Here is a 17,702-nt window from a genome sequence, read left to right as displayed (position 1 = left end):
CTGGATCCCCAAAAGACATCACTTCCATCAGCCACTTGCTGTAGAATCTTTAGATATGCAACCTTTTGAAATTGCATATGGAATTCCCGGTGTATGTACAGTAAAGTTTGTCTAAATAGAAACATCAGCTGAGATGTTCCAGGGCTTTGGAACATCTTAACTTTAATGGGAACTAAGTCACTTCTGAAAATGGCATCCTAAGAGAGTTAGCCCAATTTTCAATGGGAGTTGAACCCTTTCGTTGTTTTATTAAAATCCTATCCCATATGTCCAAACGCATTACATGGTTCTGAAAATCTCAGCTGTCACTTTGAGTCTCAACAATTGTGTGAATTTGACATAAGCAAGAAATTTGTTCATCCCAATTAGCAATTTCTGTTAAAAATTAAAACACAAGTTAACATTTTTAACAGCTCGAGAACATACACTGAAGCTGAACTGTCAGAATGCGGAAGAAATGATGGAGTCACAGGAAGTACAGAGCTCATAGTCATATGTATGCAAAAGCCATCACGAGTATGGAATAACAAAGTCAATAGCTAAGCAGAAACACATTTGACACTTAATAAAAACCACTTATAGACAAAAGTTCACGCAAAGGAAAGAGGTGCATGGAAAACTTAATGAAGAGAACTGCAATCTAAAAAGGACAAAATACCCTTTAAAACATGAGCAGTATTGGCAATTAACGTACAGTACTCATTATCAGTGCGCACACGTATTAACTAACAGTTTGCTTTTGACATTTTCCCCACTTAGACTTCTTCCACTTTAAGCTGCCTTATTTTGTTGGCTCCAATTCTGTTTAAAAATACCAGGCATCATTCAAATACTTACTGATATTCTGATCCAAGAACAAGAAATTATAAAAGAAATGTAATTGCAGTTTGTGTCGTTATACACATAACAAGAAGGCTCGCAATAACAAGGGTAACAAGAATACACTTAAATAGTTACAATGAAACTTTAGTTTACGTTCTACCCTCAAGATCAGGAAAAATGTGATCTAACTTGAAAGGGTGACTTTCGTACAGGCCTTTATATTTAAATTGGTGAATAAAAAATGGAGGAATACAGATTAAACGATCTGAACTATAAAGTAACATTGTACTGTATTTTGTCCATGTTTAAAGCTCCCCAAATAATCAGCTGTTTGCTAATATTCTCAGAACTGTACTGACATGCTACTCCACACATCCATGGTTTATCACCTGTGACAGCATGAGCACTGGAACAAACCTGCCTCTGTGCGATATTCATTTTCTGTCAGAAGCTTGCTTACCCTGCCATCAACATTACACCATCAGGGTTTCACGATCTTATGCAGTTCAACATGTTTGCTGTATTTCTGACTTCCATCAGGAGCCTAAAACCTCATTACAAGTAACAGTCTGTTGCACTGTATATAGCGGGAGACTGAGGAAATCAATTGTGACGCTTCTCCGATAGCTTGAAAAATTTGAAAATACATTGCGAATTATGTCAGCCTAAAGGGTAGCGGGAGAAGGAGAAATTTGAAGCTGATTTTTTAACTCTCATGCCTCTTAGTAATGCACCAGGCATAAGAAGAATGCAGGCTTCTATGATGAACTTTGTGCAAAAAACAACTGAACTGAAAAAACGTTATTTCTGCCTGGGAGAATGGTGGGCTCATGGCAAAGTTAACAAGGGATGAAGCCACTCCCCGCAGCTGAGGCTGATAGGGGCTGTAAGTCGTTGCTATCTGATGGCTGTTTGTTGGCCTGCCGTATTTGAATTGAGTTGACAGTTTCACTCAATTTCCTAGGAGGCAAGTGAGCACATCACAAAAAAATTACACTCGCAGTTGGTGCTGGTTGACTTACTTGTTGGCAGGCTCAGCAAAGAGGCCAACGATTGAATGGAATTGGAGAACAAACAACTTTTCCTCCCTGGAGTTGTTCCCTCTGTGTCAAGGCTGGAGGTGGTTTGGGGAAGTTGGCACTGATCTCCATGCCATGTATTTTAAATGAAATTCATTTTTCATTGTTGTCAGTTTGTGCTTTTCCCAAGTAGTACATTTAATTAAAATTATCTGAAAAAATAGTACTTGATTGTTATAATATTCTGGTGCTCAATGTCTATACTTCCAGGGCAGACATGAAGTGCATATTTAGCTTCTTTCTTCTAAGCAATAATTGAAATTTGATGGTAGAGGACCTCTTGGGTTTCTAGCCCAGCTAGGGATGGGTATACTGTTCTGGATAAAGAAAGATTTAAAATGGACAACTTGAAATGAACCCATCTTAACCACTTTTAAAGATCAAAAATGTGTGTAATTCTTTCCTAACATTACTTATTTCTGTGTTTCTTGGTACTTCCTGATTCTGTCTGGGATAATACATGGAATTTCTGAAGTACCATGAGAGATACTTCTCTTGAAAGTTTCTGCCAAGTTTTGCAGGATCAAGAAGCTTGGGATTGTATGGATAAAGTTCAGATGAGTATCCGAAGGCCAGTGATGCATCTCCCATTGACTTCAAAGCGTGCAACTAATGGGATGATCAGGCCCATTAGATAGTTGCCTTTCCAAAATGAATCCCTGAACCTTTTTGAGTAGAGCTGGACAGGAATTTTCCACTCATGTTTTTTCAACGGAAAATAGCTTCCAAAATCCAAAATCACTTTCCACAAGAAAACTTCATTGGCTGTGAATTTTTTCAAAATTTTTATAGGAAAATAGAAACAAAATGTTTGGTTTTGGGTTGACCCAAATCTAAACACTTTGGTTTGGGACACTTCAGCATTGAACTGCCTGAGCTGTGATAGTGTCTCATGGGAGTTGTGGTTTAGGTGTTTCATTTTCCCCCATTCTCTATGGGCTGGGTTCCCTGGCTATACTATTACTTCCATGATGCATTGTCTCCCCTCTGGCTGAATTGCCATTGTGCATCCTGGGAGATGTAGTCTGGGCAACACACGTGGAAACTGGCATTGATGCACTGAAGTCGGTCTGGCCACACTGACTTACACCAGCTTCTGAATGCCACTTTCATCTGCCTGTAGAGTATGCCAGAGGTCAGTTACATTACAGAAAACGGATTAGGAGGAAGATCCACAACATGGTATCTCCTGCTTTCCTATAGGGTATGTCTACACTGCATACTAAGCCCAAGGTTTGATACAGGTTTAAGCCCAAATCCCTCTTCTGTCCACACACCAATTAGTCTGACTTGGGTCAGCAAGCACTTGGGATCTGGGTCCTAGGAACCTGCGAAGGTGAGTGGGTGGGTCAGAGCCTGAGTCCTGCTGTGACTCTGATCCAAGCCCTGTCACTTTGCAGTGTGGATGCAGCTCAAGCCACAGACCCCAAGTCAGAAGGTTTGCATAGTGCAGCATAGATGTGTTAGCACAGCTGTAAGAGCTGCCTCCAGCAATTGTAAACCCAGGTTTATAATGCAGTGTGGATGCTCAAGCATGGGTTTGGAAATACCGAGTCTACAAGTATCATTTTACACCAGCTGATGCTCTAGCCTCTTGTGAGTCCTGAAATATTCATACAAATATATATCTTTTTAAAAGTGTACTGGTGACTCCCACTCTCTAACTTAACAGTGACAGTAACAGTGACAAAGTTGAGGATTTTTTTCCCAGTAGCATAAGTTTCCTGAAACTCATTCAAAATGTTAAGTGCCATTAATTTTCACTTTGAGAAAAAGAGCATTTTTGAGTGTCTGCACTTTCAAATCTTCACATTACAGTGAACACTGGACTGTTTGTTCCTGATAAATAATGAGCAAACTCTTCTTTGTATAGCAATATGTTTTGAACACTTTCGACTTATAAAAATCCAAGCGTTTTGAAACTGCCAAAATGGGACACTTAAGTGTCCTGAAAGAAGTTCATTGGACAGTTTATGAAAAACCAGAAACCTCCAGGTAAAATAGAGGCATATGCCCACTTATATATTGATGACTAACAAGGAAACTCTTCAACGTATTTGCGACTGTGGACTGGGATGACTAACTTCTTCCACTGGAATATGTCAACACTTGTGCCTCTTTGTAGATCAAATTACACTGAATGGTTGAAGACATGGTCGGTGTGCATCCTTCTCCCATCCTGAAAAGCCAAGAATATGCTCTCCAAAAAAGAGCTTAATTTTCACAGGTCCAGGCATCAATGCAATGATCTGCTGGATCAATCATCTTCATGCTCTGAATAAGGATGCTCTTCTGAACTCGTGCTCAGTTACACTAGTTTGAATTTATTTATAGATCCATGGCTCTGGAAAGAGGCAAGATAGATCTCTTTGCTGCCTCGTTTGCTTAAGCAAGTGAATAGATCTCTACCAGCTATCCCCACAATAACTATAGCTTAACTTTCCCTCTTCTCCCAAAATCAGAATCCTTCATGAATCCTAAAAATGTGTATTATTTTTAATAGTTTATCTAGCAAGAATTAACCTTTGGCAAATGTCCAATATGTATAGCTTAATTTCTGAGTGGCTCAAGATATTAAAAATTTATTATAATGTATGCAGGCTTGTACTGAAGAGTTAAATGAGTTTAAGATACAGTATAATCCAAAGCATGTATTTACATAATTTGAGAAAAGGACAAGCTCTGTAATACTGCTGATGTTGCATGCCAGTGGAGAATAAGTTACTCATTTGCTGGGCTTCTATTCAGTGATGAAATATTCTGACAAATTCCAGGATGGAACACCTGACACTTATAATGGGTACAATAAGAGGCATCAGACCTCTTTCTAGCATAACAAAAATCTTTAGAATGTCTTTAAGTGTTGTGGGTTTTTTAATTTACCCCTCAACACACACACATTTTAAGAGGAGACCCTTGTTTAATTAACCCCCCCACCCAAAGATTCTGAAATTCCATTTACCAGGATCTTCAGGAATGACAGCAACAGCTTGTTGGTGGATTGAACATACATCACTTTAAGTGGTAGGCAAATTTTCAGCAGGTGCAACACTATGACCTCAGCTTATTACACTAAGCTTTGTGTCCATCCTTACCTACGGATTTAAACAAAACCAGTTGACAGTTGTTTCTCCTGTCCACCAACACCCCCCAAATCATGTGTATAAGTCTGTGTTTGCCTTGATTAAGCGCTATAGTGAGCTACAAGTAGCACTTCTCGTTTTGCCCTGGGGCCATTGTCCATGGCTGGCTCTGGATTCTGCAAGCTAACAGTGGCCTCCTGCTGTTCTGAGCATGGTGGTCCTGCAGATGCAGCAACAAATGTGAAGTTGTTGTCCTGCACCCTTGGTGTAGTGCGGCACACTCGGGTGGACTTTGAAGAAAACTTGTTGCTGGTGGTAGGAGATGTCTTATCGCATTTCAGAAGTGCACAAAAGCACCTGTAAAACTAAGACACAAAACATAAACAATGAATGAGAATATTATTTACTCACACCATCCTATTCTGTGTAAAACATTTCACCCAATGGTACTCCTGGGCCCTCCTTTGGGTACAGCACTTAATTTCCTAGAACAATAATGAAAAACACATTGGGTGGGTGTGATTCAACTTGGTGGTCTTTCTTTCTCTTTTTTTTTTTACAGTAGCCATCAGAGGCCCCAGCTGAGATCAGGACCCTATTATGCTAGGGATTGTACAAAACCATTTATTACCTTGAACAGTTTACAATCTAGGGCACCCATCCCAGCATGCAGGTGGACTGCTGTGCCTATACAAAACCCCCAGACACCATGGGTTCTGCACAAGTGCAACCGTCGGTTGTGTGCAAGATGTTGTAGGATCAACTAAGCCATGATGCAGTAGTGAGTATAAGCAATACGAAGGATCAGAAGAGGGTGGATAAGGGAAGCAAGTAAAGAAAATGCTTAACTTAGGCCATCTATGTGCACAGCTAGATTGTTTGGAGTATCCTCTCTTCCAGAGCTCTGTAGTGTTCTAGGCTCTTAGTTATTTATAGAAAGATAGAGTCCCTATTCAAAGAGCTTCCAATTTAGTTTCAGAAGTAATGCAACAGGAGGGTGAGAAACATGGCAGAAGGCAAGGGAGGAACAAAGATAAGACCAAGATCATGCCATGACTTTGATAGGGAATTTGCACACAATGGGTTTCTATTAAATATAACTGATATTTTGCACGGTTCACTATTTTCTTGTTGACAAACAGCAGAAGTGATTTACAAGGAGGAGTTTAAATAAGGAGAGGGAAGTGGCTTGGCCAACATAGAATCATAGAAATGAAGGGCTGCAAGGGGCCTTGAGGTCATCAGGTCATACATGCTCCACACATATGCATGGGAAAAGGTGCAGGGGAGGATGCAGAAAGGGGCATCAAAGCTGGAGTTGCTGCAGTTGAGGGGTTGAAGTACGGAAGGAGATTACTACAACTCATTCCTTTGCTGACTATACAGACTATTCCATTGTTTTACCTCACAAAGACCTTTAAATTACAATGTCCCGTTGTCCCATTAAGGTTTTGTTAGTTGTAAAAGCCTTCATTTTTTTCAGAAATGTTCATCATCTATTTAATTACAAGTCTGAGGAAGAGCGATCATGTTGAGTGAGACAGTCCACTCCAGTAGGCTTGTGCAGTGTAATAATCTAAAGGCATGTAGGAATTTCTGTACTGTCTATCTGCCTATTACAACCTAATTCATTTCATCCACTCCTGACTAAAGAGCTGTATTCCTCAGATGGGAGAACTCATGGCTACTAGCTTAGTAGGCTTTATTATAATGACTATGTAATCATAAGCAAAATGCATTAATTCAACCATGGTCTAAAAGGCTGCCAGAATCTGCTAATGGTATTGGCAAATCAATTGTACTAGCCTGTGGCTGGTTTATTGAAAATATGGTGGGGCTTCAGTTAACTGAACATCAGAGCAAGATTGTCTGTCTAACTGAATCTTATTGGGGGAATAAAAAGGAAATTAGGTAGGTTGCTGGAGTTAAGCCTTCCAGACAGACTTTTTGTTAATCAAGCATCCGTTATGGAGTGGATTTTTCAGATGTTCGGCAAAAAATGGAGTGCATGGGAGATTAGAATGTGTCTATGAAGTGAGAGCTGAGGCAGTTAGTACCTATTAATTAAACAAACAATTACTCAAAACATAGCACCAGATTGTTGGAAAATGATCATTTTAATGGGATTTTTTAAAGTCTGTAGTTCTCTATGAAATTCTGGTTTTCATTTAAAAAAAATCAGTTTCAACCAACAGGAAAATTTTGTTGGAGAATTTTCATTTGGTCAAAAGAGCCATTTTTCATCAGAGTGTTTTCATGCTGCATTACAGAGGTCAGCTCCAAATGCTGGCCTTCTCCGCAGTTTCTATAGTAATCCCTACTAATAGCACTCCAAAGTCTGCTCCCTATAAACTAGAGATGAGTGAATTCTGAAATAGTAAATTACCCTTACGTGCACTGAAAAACTCTCAGTTGCTTCACTGTGGAATATTTCCTGTTGTTGTTGTCTTCTTCTTCTTCTTCTTCTTCTTCTTCTTCTCCCCCACCACCAAGGTGGGGGACAGGGTGGAATGGTGCATTGCAACTGTCACAGGGTGATTGGCCCATTTAAGAGAGTTGGTCCAGCTCACCTGTGGCTAATTAGCTGCCTGAAAGAAGGTACCAGGTGTCTGAAAACCTAAACTGTGTTAGGACAAGGAGGAAGAAGAGGCAGGAAGCTGGAGGTGAGAGTTCTCTGGAGCAAGCTGTATGAGCTTCTCTTGATTTCCCCTAAGAGAGTACAAGTTGGGAGTTTCTTGGAGGGGAAGAAGATCTGGCCCAGAGGAAGAATTGGGCAGAGTTGATAGTTCAGGACTGACCGGAGCTGGGGAACTCCACCAACTGGAAGTCTTATGAGGCATCTCTTAGGTAAAGGGGAATATGTGTTTCAGCCGGGGCAGAGGATGATTCTGGAGGAGCTTAGTAGGGGTGAAGGAGGCCTGGGGAACAGAACACTGCAGGAGCCCTGAGGTCAGAGTTGCCATGGAAGAGTTGTAAGAAATTTGGAGACTGGTCAGTGGGGTGGAGGTCCTGGAGTAGGGGTGCAGGAGTCATGGAGTAGGGATTGTTGTTTCAGGTAACTAGATGATTTGGAGGCGTGTGCGTGTGTGTTAGGACAGGCACAGGGACAACAGACTTGGTGAACTGCTGCCTCTTTAACTTTAGGGTTTGTGAACTGTTTCAGTTTGAGGGACCTGGGAGTTGAGGCACACATTAATAAACGATGCGCTAAAACAGAGGTCCTGTTAGACTGTGAGAAGAACTGCTTTCCTTTCCTGGGTGGGTGAGATGGCTGTTGGTCTTGTCTGTGGGGAAAGGAGGGGCAACTCAGTTGCCCCTTGGGACTGAAGAAGGGGAAACTGAGGCTGGATGCACATGTTGCACCAGGTCAGCCATTTGAGGGTGTCTTGGTGGGGATGGACCCTGTGACAGAAATAACTGTCATCTCTAGATTTTTCACAATTAACCTCTCCACTCTGGTTCTTAAGACTTGTAACTTATTCAAATTAAATTATGTATTTTCAGCTGTTATGACTACAGGTCATCCACCTTGAAGCTAGTGCAAGAATCTGTGGTGAATAAAGGGAATAACTGAAGAGTTTAAGGATGTTAGAGAAGCTAAATGACTTCTTTGTATTAGTCTCCACTGCAGAGGATAATGGGGAGATGCTTTCTTTTTTCAGATAGTAGATGAAGCACTGTCGGAGATTAAGGTGTCAAAAGAGGAGGTGGTGAAACAAATTGATGAATAAAGAACAACAAGTCACCAGGACCAGTATATAGTGGGACAATTCCTTCTACTTTTTTGGAGGTATTACTGGTTCCTGCAGCATTTCCCATCAAGTATAGGGAGTATGGTTCTTATCTTCTACTTGTACTGTAAGCCCTATAAGATAGGGACCACATTTTGTTCTGTTTGTACAGTGCTTAGTACTAGGGAGTCCTCATCCATGACTCCTAGGTGTTATGGGGATACAAATAAAAAACCTTCTAAAACTGGACTGAATCTCTTCGTATTTCCACTGTACATCTAAGAGTTCCAAAGGAATTTTAAGAATGAAATGGCTGAGCATCTAAGAGAATGTACAATCCATCATTTAAAAATCAACTACTGTACCAGAACACTGGTAAGGAGAAAATGCCATAGTTATGCGTTTTGAAAATCTTAGAAGTGATTCTAGAAATTACAGAGCAGTAAGTCTACCTCAGTATCAGATAACTTGATTGAAATGATCACATAGAGATAACCATGGTGTGATTATTTTTTTTCCCTTAAGTAAAAGACAATCATGCCTTCTAACCTACTATACTTTTTTGTCTGTGATTTTGTTGTCATATTTAAAGGAGAACCAATGAATATAATTAATGAGGGAGATTTTTCCAAGCAATTTAGGCCCCAAACTTTCATTGAAAGTCAATGGAAATCGGGTGCTTAGCTGCCTTCAGTGGCCTTTGAAAATCTCCTGCTATAAGTCCCCGACGGGGCTCTTCAAGAAACGAAGTAGTCATGGGGTGAGAGGTAAAATACTGTAATAGATTAGAAATTAGCTCAGAGAAATCAGAGTAGAAATAAATGGTCAACTTTCAGCAGGACTAAAGTTAATAGTAGGGTGCCACAAAGGCTCTGCACTTGTACCAGCATTATTTAATCCGAAAAGGGGGATGAATAACGAGGTGGCAAAACTTGCATAAGACGCAGTCACTTCTTACTGCAGCTAGAGCTGGCCTTGAGAAACTTCAGGGGGAGTTATCAAAGCTGGGTGAGTGGGTATTATGCTAGTGCTGAAAAAGTCATCTCTGACAAATGCACATAGAATGGAATTCTTTGAACTACTCATGCACACTGCTGGATTCTAAATAACTATGACCACTGCAGGGAGAAGGGGTGGAGGCATGGCTGTCACTGTGGACAGGTCAATGACAGCCTGTTCAACGCAGATGATAAATTGAGTTGTGGGTGTGTAGGTCATGGGACAGAACTTAGTACTGAAAATATTTAATGCCATTCTTGGAACTGATGGCATACCCTCATTGGGAATAATTTATACAGTTCAGGACATTCTCTTAAAGTTATAGCAGAACTAGAAAGGGTTCAGAGACATTAAATGGCCTTAAAAAGCAACACAATTTAAAAAAGGTAAATTGTATTATTCTAGGCATTGACCAGTGGAGCTTAGTGCCTCAAACTGCTATTGAGGCTCAGAGTTTAGCAGGGTTCAGAAAAGGATTAGAGACTTATGTTTTTATAATCCACATCTCCAGTTAGATTGGATGGGATAATGGGGTTTAAGAGAGGAAACCGTCATGCTTCAGAGCATGGGCCAATCACTAACTGATGGGGGGGTTGGAAGAAACTTTCCTTATGGGCAGGTTATTCCATAGTTGTCCATGTTGGGGGTTTCTTGGATCTTCTCCTGAAGCAGCTGGTTCTGGCCACTGTCAGAGACAGGACATGGGACTAGATGAACACGTGTTCTGGCATTGCAATTCCTACCATGTGTTCCTATGTAACCATCACACTTCGTGAATCTGAGTGTCTCTGAAAAGCTACCCCTGGTGGATTTCTCTTGAATAAGGATGGTATTTTCAATCTAAGATTTTTGTCAATGCCAGGAACACTCCAATTCCTTTTCTGCAGAAAAGACCAGTTACATCAGAGTGACACCTCTGCAGCCTTTTATCTTTGAATTTCTCAAAGAATAATGGAAAGTAGATGACAACAGGGCAAGATGACAGCTTGGTGAATAGTGAAATACTATCTTTGTACATTCTACTGAATTCCTAATCAAGTGGATTTGAATAAGCTTGCAGCCCCTCTGTCTTTCTGGAAAGAGGCATATAAGCTACACTTATATTTGTACAACTGTTTAAGGGAAGCTTCTCTTTAACAGGTGTTTACAAGGGACAGTTTAGGGCATGTCAGCACACTCTTCAGAAACCGGTCCATGCACATACAGGTGTGCAAAATTAAGATCCGTGACTAGGGGAAAGAAATTGGACTAATAAATACAGCTTCATGGAAATGTCCAAGGCCATTCTTATTCCTGTAGAGGGGCAGATGTGCAGTGTTCCCCAAACCCTGGCTAGAAGTGAGTCCCAGGATCTGAGCCAAGCTCAAACCAAGGCCCTGCTTAGGATCCCAGCTGCTCGAGTCACAGAAGAGCAGTGTCTCTGCTTTCTTTAATAACTAATAAACCCAGGCCTGTAAGGATGCAAAAATAGGCTAAAAAATGTGACCCAAATCTAAGACTTTGTAGGCAAAAGCATCAACCCCCTAGTACAGGCAGTTTAGCTTATTCCAGTTCAGCAAAAAAAGCTATAGTGTCATGAAGTGCCTTATACAGGTACAACTGCATCCTCACTGTGGCTTTGACTGGCATAGCTCTGTTGTCAGAAAATAACACCCCTTACTGACATAGTTATGCTAGTGAAACTTAAGTGTAAACATAAGGTTCTTCCCTACAATCTTGGCTAGAGCTCTGGGAAGGAAGCAAATTTCACAAGACAGGCAATATGTAGCTACACCTTTCATAATTAGGACTGTGTAGCTGCCCTTTGTCACTGGGAGAGAGCTCTCTCCCGGCGAAAAAACAACCACCCCCAATGAGGAGCGGTGGCTTCGTCACTGGGAGCACCACTCCCACCGACGAAGCACGGTTCCCACCAGCGCACTTTGTCATTAAAACTTGTTTGGTTTTTGTTTTCCCCCCACACCTAGCACATTTGTCTTTCTCTCTCTCTCTCCCTTCCTTCCCTCCTCTCTCCTTTTTCTCAGTCTTTGGCCAGGTCTAACAAGCACTTATGTTAGCAAAACCTTTTGTTGCTCAGCAGTGTGAAAAAACACTCCCCTGAGCGACACAAGTTTTGCTGGCATAAGCGCTCATGTGCACAGTGTTACGTCAGTGGGACATGCTCTCCTGCCACCATAGCTTCTGCCGTTCGTTGAGCTCGTTCTATTATGTCGACAGGAGAGCTCTCTTCCATCAGCATAACGTGGCTACACGAGCGCTCTTACAGTGGCACAGCTGTATCGGTACAGCTGTGCTGCTGTAAGCTTGTAAGTGTAGACACTGAGTCTTTTCTGTCCTTCCCTGCAGCAACTCCCAGTTTCCTCCCCCTTAAGGCCCCTCCCTTTTCTGTTCCATGTGGCACAAAAAAAATCCACAGAGGGATAGTTAATGTTGAAACTGAAGTGTCATTGGGCTTTAGAGGTCTGGCTCCAAGGAGATTTGGAGGGGACATGGACTCTGCACCCCAGAGTCACTGTTTCAGGCTGTGTGCAGATTTGAACAAACATTATGACATCTGTTTACACTCAGTTCATTGTTGGAAGGTTATCTCTGCAGCTGTGAAGGCTAGAAATTTTTTTTTTAAATGAAAGCTAAGATTCTGTAGAACACAAGTATATAATGCAAGTCACATAATTATGCCCACAGGCTGTGAGTTTCACACCACTGATTTAAAGACTCCAGGTGATGGACAATTTAGCACATCCCTTAGCAATCCATTCTCATGGTTGAGTACCAGTGCTGTTAGCGATTTTCACATTATCTCAAGTTTGATCGTTGCTGACTTCAACTGTCAGCTATTGGATGCCTTTGTCTTAAAGGGTGGTTTTACCTCAGGTTTTTCAGAGATTGCATCTGCCATGTGAGTACAAATCAGTCATTTGTACTGTTCTGCCAGGAATACACTGAAGAAAAGTTGTTGGAGGAATGTTCCAGGTTACTGAAATTGTTTAATTAAATACTGAAGTAGGAGGTGCTGGTGCTGAGCCACTCTAAAATTAGGCCACTTCTTTAGGTTCCTAATTTAAGGCAATCAAGTTTGAATATCTTGGCTGAAATCTCTGGGCTTGAATTTCAAACTTGACCACCTAAATTAATTTACCCAAAATCCGACATTTGGACATCTAAAGGCCCAATTGAGTGTTTACACACACAATGTGTGTGCCTCACTTAGGAGCTCCAGAGTGAAAATTGGTCGTGTAGCAGTAAAGAAGAGCAAGGAGGCTTACTGACTGTATCCAGGCCTGCTGGCGAAGGGCTACCTGGAGCTGGCTAAACTTTCAAAGTGCCCTGCTTTACAATAGATCTGGCAAACCTTGGAACACCAAACTGTTTCATTACAACGCAAACAGGAGACCATTGATCTAAAAAGAGTAATGTTTGATTCACACTCATTAGCAGCTGCCTTTAATGGATTTTTAAAAGGAAAATAAATATAATGGAATATTTCAGCTATTATATTGTGCAATAATAGGACATGTCACTGGCAGCAGCACATCCTAGTAGTGCATCTTATGCACTACTACCCACATGTCAGGAAACTGACAATTAGATCCAAAACACAACTCTGAAATTTTCCAAAACAAAAATTTCCTGAAACTGAAAACTTTTCTATTCCAAAATATATTTGTTTTCTGTGGGAATGTTGGACAAAATACAGTTTTTCAAAATATGCTTTGATTGAGATGAAAATGGCATTTTCTGTCAGTTTTGATGGAAAAACTTTCAGCCAGCTGTACGCTATAATACAAAGGGTCTTAAAATAGTGAACTTTTTTGCAGTAGTTTCTTTCCTCTATTACAAAGTCAAGGGGAGGGGTGCATGTGGAATTATTCCAGGATTCATATCCCTTGTTTCTTTCCAGAAACAGAGAATGTATTTTTTTTTTTTACTTTCCCAGTTATCTTTGCAATAACCAACTTGTGCAGTTTTGATACAGTATCAGTTTTCTGTTTCATCTACACACAGTGCCCAAACAGTGAATGTCATGGGTTTAGTGCCATTCACTACTTCCTTCTGAATCCAAATGTGCCCTTTATAACATTTTCAGGACTTTGGTCCATGTTCCCATGCATCAATTTGGCCCTCAAAAGTACCTCCTTAGGACTTTTCTCTGTAGTTTTGTTACTGACACTGATGCACTGTGTGCTAACACCTCCATTCTGCCAGTGAAAACTGGAAAGGAAGGAATTGGCTTAGGCCACAAATTTAGCCTAGATTTGCCACTGCATTGGGGTTACATTATGCTCTATCATTTGAGCAAAATAGCTTTGAAGCAGGATCACCCTAGTATTTGGAATCTTCCAGTGGTTTAGAGCCAGTGCAGCCATACCACTTCCTGCTGGCATGGGGGTGTGGCCAGAACAAAGGGAATGAGGCTTGGTCCTGTGTAACCAGTTGATCTCTAGGTTACTATACTGGTGCCTAGTGGTCACTGGTATCTGCTGCAGGGTAGAACAGCCTTCAGGTTGTTCTGTCTTATACCTGGGTCCTGTCTGTTACACGACACTTCAGAACTGCAGGAGCACAAGGTGAGCAATATGGCACCTCTCCCCCTCACTCCCCAGTGCTGCATTCTCCTTACCGGCAGCCAAATATCTTACCTTGAGTTTGGTAGAAAAAGGATTGGGCAGTGGATAATTTGGAAATTAATGGCTTAAGTAGTGATATTTGTTTCTGTATTGCTGTAATGCCCTCCTGTCCCCAGTATAGCTGTAGTGCTGCAGGGAGAGACTGGGTAGCTTAAATACGTGTGCACGAAACTACTATGGCTGCAGCCATATTGCTCTTTGAAGAAAAGCAAATGTGAACACTCGATAGCCCAAGCTTCTACACAGTGTTAGTTGTACAGGCTGCTCTGGCTGGGTGTTGCCAAGTAGCAGTGGCCTTTTCCTCCCCAAGAGGTGTTTTCTGGGGTGTGTGTTTTTTTTTAAACGGAGGGAAAAAAAACAAAAACCTCTTACAAATACACAGCAGCAAGTACAGCATTACAAATGGACTTGCCTGTTGTGGGCATGCAAACAGCAGGTGGGCATCTATGCTGGTGCCCTGCGGCAGAGTCTGATATAGATGGCGTTTGGTCAACTTGGATCCCAGCAGAGGATCCCAGTCTCTGACCCTGCCCAATGTCCGGGTGAGACTCCTCACAGCCAGAGATGACACTCCAAAGTGACATGGATCTGACGTCCAGCTGCAATGGGGAGAAATCCTTTCAAATCTCCTCTTCTATCTTTGCAGGTCACAGTTCTACACGTGACTTGTGACCGATGAGGCAAGGTGTAATATAGCTGAAGTAAGGGGGAGAGGGTGTATTTTGGTCTGAGACCAAATGATTGCAGTGTAAAGAATTTATGAACTAGTAAGCCATGGTTGTGCAGGAGACAAGATTTTCTTCACCTCCATCAATCACCCTTGCTATTCCAAGAGGTAGACAGCTTGGTCCACCCAGTATACCTCTACTAAGAATAATCTAGTTGCCAGCTGTACAGACTTTTCAGTCTTCTTTGTGGCTACGATTGTTTGGCTTTGAATGGATTTGTCTGCTTCCTGTGGTGGCAGAACCATATCTGGGTGCAATAAAGTCTTTGAGTGTCAGCTACCGTCAATTGCTGAAGTTCTGGAAGTACTAGGAGAGCTTTGGTACTTGGTTGAACATAAATAAGCTATTTTACTAACTGTCCCAAGGACAACATCTGCATCTCATGCCACCTTGCTGCAGTGTGCAAAAGTTAGTAGGGTTGCGTGTGGTGTCCAGTCTAGAAACAGCTGTATGTATTCCTTTTAAGAAATGAAGTGTCGTTCACTATTGCTTGTTTGTGTTAGCTTTAAACTATCAGATATTCAGTTCATTTATTAAAGCTCCCTAAATGTTTAGTAAGTGCTTGATACCTCTTAGGAAGTTCAGTAACTCCTCGCTTAACATTGTAGTTAGTTTTCAGGAACAAATGTTAAGCAAATCCAATTTCCCCATAAGAATTAATGTAAATATGGGGGGATAGGTTCCAGAGAAACTTTTTTGCCAGAGAAAAGACATTATATACATATACAGTATAAGTCTTTTAAATTTTAAACAAACAATTTAATACTGTACTCACCGATTGATGATTGTAAAGCTTGGTAGAGGCAGGGGTGTAGAGGGTTTGGGGCATGGGGGCTTACCCCTTTCTGCCCGCCTGGCACTCCTGCCAGGGAGTGGGCAAGCCCCTTACCCTGCTCCCTGGCAGGAGTGCCGGGCGAGCGGAACAGGGTAAACAACCTTATAACGGAACATTGCATGACTTTAAACATGTCTGTCTGTTCTCTAATAGATCATCAACCTAATAACAAAACAATGTTAACCGGGGCAACTTTAAGTGAGGATTTACTGTAGCTCAAGTTAAATCATCTCTGCTAAACTGGTATGTTCAGTCCTTAGTACTGGTACCGTGGTAAAGCCAGGTGAAATCAGACTTGATATATCTGCATCTGAGCAACATTCTCAACTTCCTGCTCCAGCCATATGGTACAAGATAGCAAAGCTTCCTACTTGAGCTATGATTCAATGGGCTGGAGTCCTGACTTATTTTTACGTATGCAGTCTGTCATCTTATCTTATTTGGCTGTATCAGTCTGTCTTGGGTATAGATTACAATGGTTCAGAAACTAGAGGAAGGGGGAAGGAGAGGAATAGGGGATAAGGTGGAGGGGAATGAAGCTGTAAGGAATAGAGCTGTAAGAATAATTGAGGTTTTGGGGTTTTTTCATTTTTTCCTGGGCAAATTTGGGGGAAAATTTTGGGGTGAACACAAAACAAAATGGTTTTGTTTTGAGTCTTAAAAACTTTCTTTTAAAATTTGCTTTTTTTTTTTAAACAAAATCACTGAGAATCAAAACATTTCATTCTGAAAACATCAAAATGAAACACTTTTTTTTTCAGAATCTTTTTTCTGGTTTATAAAAAAATTGGTGCATTTAACACACACTTTCAAAATCTTATGGTTGACTGGAATCTGCTTTTGGGGGGGCACGAGGGAGAATTTGGCTGAAAAATTCCTCCTAGCTCTGATAATGAATAGTGTTTTTTTTGTTTGTTTTTTGTTTTAAATACTGTAGCATCCCTTCTCCCATTTTATGTACTCTTTGTCACTTCCTCAACACATTCCACTATGTGTACACCATCATCCACCTCCAGTGTTTAGTGTTCTGCTTCTGTGGACTCAATTTTTGCCATCAGTTTTACACAACTGATTCATTGTTATAAGGATAGCTCTTGGTTTATGAACATTTGCACCTCTGTCATTAATTAGCAGCATCATGGACTCCGAAAATGGTCAAATCCTCCCTGCCAATGCATTCCATTGTCCACAGACAAGAGTGATAAACAAGTGTGCAAAAATCTAATTTATACTCCTAGAAAAGAAATGTTAACTTTGATGGCTGCTCATTAATTCTTTTCCATCCTTCCATTTCTTGTCCAGTTACTGAATTCTTGAGTGAATTAAAGAAGCTCTGACTTGCAAATCAACTATGCTGTACTATTCATGAGAATGAAATTTGACTCTAATCTGGAATCAATTTTGTATAAAAGCTCAATTGACCTTAAAGCTGAATGTTGGCCTCTCCTTATGTGCATATGATGGTTGAGACTTTCAGATTTGCATTTCTGGTGATTTTAGATGCATCATTCATCAATTTTAATGGAAGATGTTTCCAAAGCACTTTGGTTGCTTTGAAAAATTCAATCTGTAATCTTAGCATGCAGTCTATCACTTATGAGGGAGTGTAGTGGGGTGGTCACCCCGCTCCAGCTCTGAGGGGATTAAAGGCCAGCCCTGGGAGAGGGCTGGGGCTGAGAGCCAATAAGAAAAGGCTGGAAGGCAGCCAATCAGGGCCAGGGTGGCCCCTATAAAAGAGCTGCCAGGCCAGAGGGCAAACAGAGACTCACTCTAGCCCTGGAGTGGGAAGGGCTAACT

At 41.2% G+C, this 17,702-nt stretch overlaps 1 protein-coding gene across 1 annotated transcript in view; it reads right to left on the bottom strand.

Annotated features, from left to right (window-relative positions):
• Nucleotides 1–5,053: 5,053 nt before the first annotated feature.
• Nucleotides 5,054–17,702, bottom strand: part of LOC141993447 (pinopsin-like) — a 140,967-nt gene continuing 128,318 nt past the window's right edge. Inside the window, exon 4 of the mRNA XM_074962990.1 lies at nt 5,054–5,349. Coding sequence (XP_074819091.1) covers nt 5,086–5,349 — 264 coding nt within the window. The 3' untranslated portion in view covers nt 5,054–5,085. The remainder of the gene's footprint in view (nt 5,350–17,702) is intronic.

This window comes from Natator depressus, chromosome 9 (genome assembly GCF_965152275.1).
Source record: "Natator depressus isolate rNatDep1 chromosome 9, rNatDep2.hap1, whole genome shotgun sequence".
Classification (NCBI taxonomy): domain Eukaryota; kingdom Metazoa; phylum Chordata; order Testudines; family Cheloniidae; genus Natator; species Natator depressus.
This window is presented reverse-complemented; position numbering and strand designations above follow the sequence as displayed.